General features: G+C 34.2%; 1 protein-coding gene across 1 annotated transcript; it reads right to left on the reverse strand.

Moving 5' to 3' along the window:
* Positions 1-2,906: 2,906 nt before the first annotated feature.
* Positions 2,907-7,306, reverse strand: LOC137404213 (transmembrane protein 107-like). The gene is made up of 4 exons (XM_068090374.1): positions 7,179-7,306; positions 6,870-6,931; positions 4,697-4,797; positions 2,907-3,456 (listed from the first exon to the last, which is right to left on the reverse strand). Exons 1-4 carry the CDS (start codon positions 7,260-7,262, stop codon positions 3,296-3,298), a joined length of 408 nt encoding a protein of 135 aa, XP_067946475.1. The 5' UTR covers positions 7,263-7,306; the 3' UTR covers positions 2,907-3,295.
* Between the last annotated feature and the right edge of the window lie 3,379 nt (positions 7,307-10,685).

Consider the following 10,685-nt stretch of genomic DNA (forward strand, 5'->3'; position numbering starts at 1 on the left):
GGCACACTATGATTCGTCATTTAGTTCTAGTTTTACAGTACATACATACATACATAGTTTAATTTCTATTAGCTAACTGGTGCCTATTGATGTACCATTGTTAATATAACCAGATCTACGGTTATGCTACCGTAATACCAGTATATTGCACCTTACTTTTGAAAAGTCGCGTTGCGCGTTCACAACTCGAGTTGTGCAACTCGAGTTGTGAACACGCAACGGCACTGTAAGGCCTTATGGCACTGTAAGGCGCCATAAGGCAAGCATAGGTTAGTCAAATTAGCCAATCTGCTAATTTTGTCATTGACTTTTGTCAACTTAGCCAATGGCAACTACATTACCTGTCATGGCTTAAAAGCTGATTTTTTGCTCGTGCAACGCCAGGCATTCAGTAGTATATAATATATAATCTATAGTATGCATATATCTGTATATAAAAGTATAGATATAGTTTTATTGGGCAGTCCATAATAATTTTTATAGAAAAAATGTTTTACATGGGGTACCACAAAAAGTGATATGAAATTCTGTCGTGTGGCACATAAGGATTTAAAATCAAGTTTTACACAATTCACATTGTTCGGTAATACATAAATAACAAGGTGACAGCTTCTCAAGTTATATTGTGGCATCACCTATGTGCAGAAACCTGAGGCATTTCATCTTGAAACATTTATCGCCGATATCGCTATGGGAGCATCATTTTCAAGTCTTCTTAACTAGTGGGATATTTTAAGGATCCAAACGCTTAGTTGTTTAGCTCGTAGCAGACCATAAGGTAGATTGTTAACATATAAAAGTATGAAAGACAGTCACAGTGTCTTGTCCAGAGTGCCGATAAGTGGTGTCCAGAAGGCCATTGGATCTTCAAACCTCTATGCTTAGTTAGCAGTGGAGGGTGATAAATTTCTCATCCCAATAAACATCAACTAAATTCTTACCAGAACTTAATTGTAGAAATTGCAAATAATAAATTATACCAGTGGGGTAACGTGGGCCTAATTCTAATCACGTACTGTGCTAACATTTCTCATACATAGTTTACGTGGTGGGAGATCTGTATCAGTGCACACAGGTTTTAAGATAGATTATGTAAATTGAATGCATGGTACAACAACAAGTGTGTCAGCGTAGCAACAAGTGTGTCAGCGTACCTTAGTATCACACAAATGTAATATTAAAAGTAAACAATTTCAAAATAAATTAAAATTGTGCCAAGTTTACCACATAAATTTTATTTTACTATAGATAGTGGCATTGAAGTGGAGTACACAGTTCAAACTTGAGGATTGTTTGTGATGGCTCTCCATGCCTCAAGCGAGTGTATACTTCTACAATTATGTGTTTATCTCTCTAGTTTTTAGGTAATATGGGGTCATGATCCAAGCTGTTTCCTATTATGTTAACAGGACAGCTTAGCATTAAATCACTGCTAAATACTTGTAATTTGCGCAAGAACCGGTAACCTTAAAGGTTGACTTGCAACAAAATTCACATTACAGTTATTCAGTATCAAAAGATTCACCATGTCTTACCCTGTTGTGTCGTAAGTGCCAAATATGTGGAAATGTGATTACAAGCTCTTAAAAGCTCAAAAACGAAAAGTCGTCGTAGATTGGAATCTCTTTATTTCGATGACGTATTCATGAAATTTGGTTATTGTCTTGTCACGTGATGTTCTCATGTGAATTGAAAGGCCAATAAAAAGCTCAATATAAAACTTATCGTAACACTAGTTTATGACAAACACTTCAGGTTTTACCGAAGACCCCGTATCAAATATAGATGCTCGCTACTTTACAGTTTTGTTTCGGTTTGGTCAAATCGGCAAGTCGTAATCTGATCATGTGACCCAATACTTCGCAAATAATTTCTGCAGCACTTTTCGATTATCACAAGTGACCAACAGGCTCGTCATGATTATCAGACAATAATATGTACTCCTTCAAGCTAAGACTAAAAAATTAAACAAATTTTTACGGTAAGTTATAGGATATCACTGCTAAAAGTGACAGCATTACGATGACGATAAAACAGACGCTTAAGAACAATAGACATGGTTTTATTGAATGCGTGAAGTATATTTGTGAAAATATTTCGACGAATTAGGTTGCATGAAAGTGTAAACAGAAACCATCTCTAACAACTACGTCACATTTGAGCCGTTTTGGAAAGAGAATCCAAACTACGGCGGTCTCATGTGGCTGCGATTTTCTGTTCGTTTTTGAGCTTTTAAGAGTTTGTAATCACCTTTCTACATATTTTGCACCTACAACACAACAGAGTAAGACGTGGTGAATCTTTTCATATCAAATAACTGTAATGTGAATTTTGTTGCAAGTCAACCTTTAAAAGGCACTTGGTGCACCTGATAGTAGGGGCAAACTAAGATACCATAAAAACATTATACAACAAATTTTGTTGTAACAATGAATATTTACCAGTCATAAAACAATTACAAACTGGCAATGAAAATGTTTATAACATGAGGCATCATAAGAGTGCCAAGTGTTAACGATTTTACAGGGTAACCTGCAAGGCAGGGTAGTCACCTCCCTATTTCTTGCAAAAATTCATCAATCCAACAAATATTTGATCAATTTATTTATAATTAAATCCCTCCTGATTACACAATATTTCTAAAACCTAATACTGTACTGCATTTCCAAACAGGTGCGTTGATGACAGCTATGAATTGGTTCATATCAGACTTCGCTGTCGCAAGTATGGCACAGAACTCCTACCATCGTTGTCTTATGCTTTGCAGGGATCAGTGTATTCAGCACTGAATTTTTAAAATTGCTAGAGAGATGAAAACTTCTCAGAGATTATGTGAACCGTTAAGAAATATTTTTCTGGATGAAATAAAACATCTGCTACCTGAACAGTGATAAAACCATAAAAGCACACCATATACAAATTATTATTGGTAGAATGAATGTCGGGTAAAGGACGGATATAAAAAGCACTACGGTCAACCTGAATAAAGATAAGATTGTCGTGGTACCCGCATGAGATGCATAGTCAATGTTCCACAAAGAAGTACGGTAACAAAAGTTATAATTGGAAATGCTAGGTTTCATTCACACTAGCTCACACACAGTCTGCAAAAACCAGCCTACACAATTGCCATGTTTTCGTTAAACAGAGTTATGTTGCTTTTCAGAAGCTGTAGCAATATCATTCACATCACTTGTATCTATATCTGCAACACCTGCCAAGCGATGCCTTATAACAACTGTCAAGCATTGTCCAATTGCACTTGTCAACTAATATCTCAGGCATATGCATGTGATTAGAAGTTCCAGTTAAGGACAAATCCAATGATGGCTAAAACCTCTGTGACAGCTGGAAAAACACTACAGAATACAAAAATCCACCAGAACCAATCGCAGGGCCATGACTCAAATATGAAGAAGGAGAGGCTGATAGCGGCTGAACAGTGGGCGCATATAGCTGAAGTTATAGCTAAGGAAAGTATACCACTGTACCAGTGCTTCTAGTTTTACATACAAATTGCATGTATATATATAATCAAGCCTCTACAAATGAAGTAAATCATTTTAAAATCTACTTTAAGCCAGAACGAAAATTCCCATAAGAATATAGTCTATATTAGTCTATAATTCAATTCACTATCCGAAAACCTGTGATGACTCCTTAATAAGTGCTACAGGTAATTACACATAATATTAAAACAATTGTATTACATAAAGCTATGTAAAAAACAAAATTATATGTAAAAACTAAATAGCAAAAAACAAATAATCTATATAAAGATTTTCATCGTTACAGTATCGTAGAAAACCGCGCCAGGAAGCGTAGGCAAAACAATGTATACGCTTAGAGATAGTAGTGGTGATGGAGATACACAGAACATCTTACTTCAACAAATTTAAACTACTGTAAACCAGCTTACTTCTGTCTCATGGGGCTAACTTGCTTTGAACGACCTTCACCTGTGATTATAAAGCTAATATCTATTTAATTTGGCAACATATTTGTTTATTATTTTTTGTATTTTTTAGTTTACAAAACTGCGATGTTTCGAGAAACCTCAAACAATGTTTGTTGAAAATTATTTCAGATGTGTACAGTGAAATAATTGCTCAAATTGTAAGCCATTTGTTGAAATATTGTATGTTGAGATGAACAGAAATAGAGGTTTGACTATATATTTCTTGCTTTTATATGATGGACATATAATACATATTTACACTAGATGGTTTTGCGTGTTCAAAGATAAGCACTGGACAAACAGACAGTAAAACAGTAAGTTGTGAGTTGCACCAACTTATCAGCATCCACCACCACAAATCCATCTGTGTTGGACTGGAATGATTTGTCTCAACTAATTAGCCAATAACATTTAGCGATTCTCCCTTAGTGAATTCTTATTGGTTAGTGCTCTGATGTAACTAACTTTTACATCTATTCTGACTTGTTGATAATCTATTCACAAAAAAGAGAGATGCTAAGCATTAATATTACTTTTGATAGGTCCATATTGAACTCTAATGACTAAAATACTATCCATCGCAAAGCTATGGCATGAGATAGGTTGAACCATGTGACATCTTGCAATGGAAAAAGGGTTTTGATTGTAATAAAACTGTTGAAAAAAATGCTCATCTATGGTTCATTTCTGAAACGTGTTAAAATGAACAAGTGAAGGATATATGCAGAGCAAGGATACAGATGAGGTCTTGAGTAGGCATGAACATGGTCATCCCAGAGATGAATCCGATAAGCTCTATGGCAATTAGACCAATTGTAACTGACAGGCCTGCGATGAACCTGCGAGATAAGAAACACAGAATCATAGGTGAGAAGCAGCCTTCTATTTGCTTTACCTTTGCATTATTCATAAAGACACGCACAGCAATGCTTCTATAATCTATATGGTTCAGTTCAACTGAGCCAAAACATTCTATTGATAAGTACACTCATGTGTGAGACCAGAGGTTCAAGAAGTTATCATTTTCCAAGTTCTGTGATGCTCACAGCCATAACTGTGATATTCATAGAAAACTCATCTAAGCTACCAATAAAACAAATCATTTTCTCCAAAAACCAAATTTTACAGCCATCATAAATATATTAAAGCTGGATAAAAAGCATTGAACTATGGCAGCTAGTTGTCTAAAGCATTTTAGCTTTTTATGCCAGGCAAGCACCATGATTGATGAATCACTGAAAGTGCTTGTTTCCTTTTTAATAGAGCTATTTTAGCATCAAGTTAGTATGTCTAAACAACAGGGTTGGCTCGGTTTAAACCAAAGCGGTTTAAACCCGGTTTAAACCAGCCGATAAAACTCGGTTTTTATGGTTTTTTCATTATTTTTTTTGAAAAACATAATATTTTAAGCTCCTAGTGGTTCATGTGCGGTAGAAATGCAATTATATGTAATTATCAGCTGTGGAAGTTTATTTAGGACACGTTAGTAAATTGATGGCAGAGCTCAAGTTAAAACTACATGAAATCCTAGCACAACAATAAATTAGTGAATTTCATTTTCAATTGCTTTTATCAAGTGTTATGATGACCTCTTTAATGATGAAATAGGAAAACCATGTGAAATATACTAATCCAATCATCGTTTCTAATAATGAATAAATACTTTCTCAAGTCTGGCCAATGAGAAAAGATTACTTTTACTTAGAAATTAAAACAATAAATTTCTTTTGGGCAAAAGCTTTAAGTTTGCAAACCAATACTTCATTTATTGGGCACAAGCCAAAGTAGTTGGATTGTTAGAATTCAGTTTATCAAGCTTTTTGTGTTTTTAAAAGTTAAAGTTGTGTTTCAAATTTCCAACACGCCTCGCACACAGGATTCCATTTGACAGTTTTTCACTCGAAGGCAAAGGTTCTAAGGCAAAATGTAATAAGTGTGCTGTCGTAACGCGAGGTCACGCAGATAGGCTTAAAGCTCCCGTAGCAAATGTCAAGCTGACAACACCAACTTAGACAGTGATGCTAGTATTCAGGTGATAGAAGTTGAGTCATCTGCAACTGCTCCAAACACTAGCAATGCATCTGCATTATGCTCTGCTCTACACTACCACACGACTAATCCCTTGGATTAAAATTTCTACTTATACATAGAACAGTATGTAAAATATTCACTTTATGCCATAAGATTTCTGCTCTGTATTTCATCGATCATGTTTGGTTAAAGACTCATTCCGAAATTTCCATATGTTTTCTCTCTTTTTTCCCATAACAACTCCCACAGTACCATCTTTAACATATGATTCCACATATGTATGTTCAGTACTCAATCATGCAGCTATAGTAAGTGATGTTAATTAGACTTAAAATTGTAAAAACGTTAGTAAAATTATAAAAACCATAAAAACCGGTTTAAACCATGAAAACTGCTTTAAACCAAAAAACCTGGTTTTTTCATAAAAACCGTGTTTTTTTCCAACCCTGCTAAACAACCACTAAAAATTTATTAAACAATAGCCCAACAATTTTTCATCTCTCACTCTCTTACTAAAAACCTTCTCAGGTGTCTTTAGTACATAGAGCCGGGAAACGTTTTTCTAATAGCTGTCAGTTACAACTCTCAAAAAACATTGGTGATAGAGATTCTTTTAGAATTAAAGAAACAATCACACATGTGTTCAGTAGTCCTCTTTACATATGAGCCTCTAATAGACAAGTGAAGACAACTACTGCACTCAATGCTATTATACGTTTATACACTGCAGCTGGTTTTGTTCTACTGATGCCACTTCTCTTGCATATTATTTAAAGCTAGCCTAAATTCTCCAACTAGGCAAATGAGTTGTTGAAAACTAATTTGTATCTGCCCTTTTCTTGAAATATGCTCTCAAGCTAGCTATGAGACTTGAACTCACCCCACACGCTTGGAAGCTATATCATTGTTACCTTCTGGAAGGCATGCCAATATATTCACATCCTAGAAAAACAAAAAAACGAGAATGTTTTACAAGAACAAAATAAAAGAACATGGAGTTGCATGCTCAATGTGTAAGACAATTGATTGACTGTTTAGTAATTGTAAAGTATAACCAAGCTCATAGTAGGAACAATGAAGCTGATGAAAATAATCAAGTTTTTAGCTCAAGAATCTATCTTTTACGCTAATCTAAAAAGATTATAACAGAGATTATAAGATTAACAGTCCGTGCACTGCCATCACTTACTATGGATGTGAAGAGAACTATGGTGACAACAAGATGAGCTATTAGGAGCATGAACCTTGTTGGTATCAAACTGTTCACCTTCATTTTATAAATTTATGCTGAGTAATTCTCTAAAATACAATAGCAGATAAATTTTCATGAGAGGCATTAGCAAAAACCAAGTGTCATCTTTCTAAACTTTACTGTGTTTTCAAATATAAATGCAAAGACAAACAGAAGTAAAACCCTGATATTTCATACAGTAGCTATATTACAATGAAACCATGTGATAATCTTCCAAGATAGACTAATACTAAACTTGTCTCATACATAAGTCATAGTAATCCTCAATAGCTTAAACAAAGATTTTCAAGCCTCCTATAATGATAGAATATTATTGGGGTGTATATAACACGTCTCCACCTTGAGTTAACTCTCAGTCCTTAATCACAATCAGAAATTTGAAGTAATTTGAATTTGATTTTATGATAAAATTCCCAGATACACACAATAAAACCTCTAATTGAACGCCATCTTTATTTGACTGCCACTATTGAGGAAGGGTTAAAAGAGTGCCAAGGAGTTCAATTAGAGATTTTACGGTATGTATTCTTGTGAGCTGTCAGGTAAATATTCCTAGCAAAATATGTACTTCGGTAGGTAGTCTTCTTAGATAATCATATCTTCTGTAAGCTTCATATATGTGTAACAGAACAGTAAAATTTAGAACTATATTTCGGTGAATATTGAATTGTTAATAAAGGCCTTAGTGTTTTGAGTGTGAGTAAAAAACTCTACCCAATATTGCCTGTCATAATGCTAACCTCTTTTTCAGTTTACAGAATTTCTTTGTCACACATGCAACAGATCGTACAAGTTATAAAATATTCTTTCTAGAATGGAATCCTTCTACAGTTTTATAAATCTGGAAATGACTGACGAACAACCCAAAGTCTAAATTGACACTGATTTTAAAAAATGCAAAAAGGTTTCTGATATTCTATTTTACAAAAACCGAATAATGTCCAGAAAAGACAGATGGTGTAAAAATGACAACTTTTGGAAATTCATTTAGAGAATAAGCATTATTTAAATAAAGAAATTGTCTCAGTAAGATGGATTAGTGCTGGGATGTCATTTTATGGTTTGCAACTAATTTGAAGGCTATATCACTAGGCAGCAAGCAAAGTATTATAGGTAACATATCACTTGCTTGAATATAGCTACATGTATTTGCAAATCATCATGAACAGCTAGCATATGTAGTACTGCAAGTCACCATAGATAGAATAATACTTGGTCAGCTGCCATATATGGTAAACACCAAAAAAATGTTGTGTGTAGTTGTCAATGTTAGAAAAACAATCATTCACTCCAGTATTCATACATAAAATTATAGCCTTTGTGATTCATAAAACACTCATCTATCAAGTCTTGGTGTTTTATCACCAAATGCCTTAACAATAAATTCTAGTTACTCAAAATCGGCTGGTTATACATGTAGGTACCCAAATCCTTTTGTAAACTTATGCCAAATTATAGCAACCTAAAAACATGAATAAAAACCAAGGTCAGTAGAAAAAACAATAAAATATGTTTTTGGTGACTCCTAAAAATTCAGTCATGTTTAGTTGGTGAAGCTGTGACATACTAATAAACCTTCAAATTACTGAAACACACACTCTATTTCCTTCCCATACAATCTACATGCCAGTTCAATTTATTATAAGCTTTCTATTTAAAATATAATTTTTTGAAATCATATTTTTAAATTTGCATATGTTAGATTATATTTTCTGTTGAGCGTTGCCTGTGCTATCACGTAACAAGTGTTTATTGTACATTCATATTACTGTTTAGTATTTCTTGTCAGCTCTATTTAAACACACGAGCTCAAATAAGTAGGGTGTTTCTTTTAGCCAGTATGATGTATCGATCAGTCATAGCATAGAGCGGTTAATTCTGGGTCGTTCATGGTTTGGCTAGTCTGTAGTCAGTGAAATTAAACTACAGTAACAGCTAATCGATTTCAACACCAGTGTTTCTAATTGGTGAATTGTCATCAGCTGGGCACTTGATAGAAGAGGTTAGCAATGTATGTATTTGTCTAAATAAGAACCTATACTAAACACAAGTGTAATCCATTGTAGACAATAGTATTTCTGATATTTCATACATTGATTTATAAGTATTTAGGTATTAAAAAATTTAGATTACTAAAAATAGGGAAAAAATTCCAAGCATGTAGAACTAAGTTTCTATCTTGTTAAAAACTGACCTGTGCCATTGCTGTCAGTAAGTATTACACAGATTCAAAAGAATGGTGCTAATAGATTAAAGACTAAAGAGTATCTTTCAAATAGCGTGAGTTGTACAAAGAATGATTTGCATTCTGTCATAATTGACTGCAGATTCAACTGGAAATATGTCGACAGAGCTTCAAGCTGATCTAATCCTCACTTTAAATTTTAGAGGTATGTCACTGATAACTACAGATCTCGAGCTGTCAGCACATTATGTTATTTGTGTTTTATCAACCTTTGTTAGACTCAAACTCATAGAGATTCTTTGAACAGCAGTGAGCTCTAACATTTGAATAAATACAGGCTTCCCACAACTGAGATTGAACTCAGTTTTACAGACCATCTACTGATAGAACAGTAGATGGTCTGTGAAATCTGGTCTGTAAAAATGGTCTGTATATTACACAAAAATTGGAGAAACATCGCACTGGCTCAAATGTTGATGAAATCTCCAAAAAATTATTATTGTTATTATAATGCTGTTTTATTAGACAGATAAAATTGCAGTTTGTGTGTAATAAAAATGTAATATACATGAAAGTGCAGACGGAGTGCAAGTTTGTTTATGCAGATTATTATAAACGGCTTCAAGCAAATAAAGGCTAGGCTCTTCACATAATCTATCATGATCTATTATGAATTTGAGTACGACGATTTACGCGAATTTCTGTTCCTGTATAAAATGCATATTTTCTTGGCTGTGCTTATAACTTATCAGACACTACACCTACACTGTTGATCATACAGCTTATAACACTAATATGTAGCATGTTACATCACAGCGTCTTTCAATGGCAAGCAAGCTAGCAAAAACGATGGCATCAAGAACTGGTAAAAGGGCCAAATTTTCTTCCAGAAGGTATAATGTTGCAACAGCAGTCTGAACTATTGGGTGACACAAAACTTCTTTGATAATGTCAAGCTTAAATAAAAGAACTGTCAGATTACAAAGTTCTGCTCTTCTTTGTTTGCCGACAGACAATCGCTGCATACATGCGTAAACGTGTTGCTTATTTATGTATTTTATAAAATAGATAAATATAGGTGACGGAGTCTTAAACGTTGTATGTATACATTAGGTAATATGTGCATTAATTCCGTTTACGTCCATGTTGCTATAAGAAAATATTTTCATTTTGTAAACAGTACGATTTACTAGCGTCCCTAGCGATAACATCCGCAGGCGAATGAAGGCTGACATATTCGATTCTAGTCGGCGGGTAAC

The sequence above is a fragment of the Watersipora subatra genome, chromosome 9 (genome assembly GCF_963576615.1).
Source record: "Watersipora subatra chromosome 9, tzWatSuba1.1, whole genome shotgun sequence".
NCBI lineage: Eukaryota > Metazoa > Bryozoa > Gymnolaemata > Cheilostomatida > Watersiporidae > Watersipora > Watersipora subatra.

Excerpts from the sequence above, each read along its gene's own strand:
- LOC137404213 (XM_068090374.1), bottom strand. The coding sequence starts at position 7,262 with ATGAAGGTGAACAGTTTGATACCAACAAGGTTCATGCTCCTAATAGCT. Across the intron at positions 6,932-7,178 it reads TAGTTCTCTTCACATCCATA|GATGTGAATATATTGGCATG; the intron begins GTAAGTGATGGC and ends TTGTTTTTCTAG. Across the intron at positions 4,798-6,869 it reads ATAGCTTCCAAGCGTGTGGG|GTTCATCGCAGGCCTGTCAG; the intron begins GTGAGTTCAAGT and ends CTTATCTCGCAG.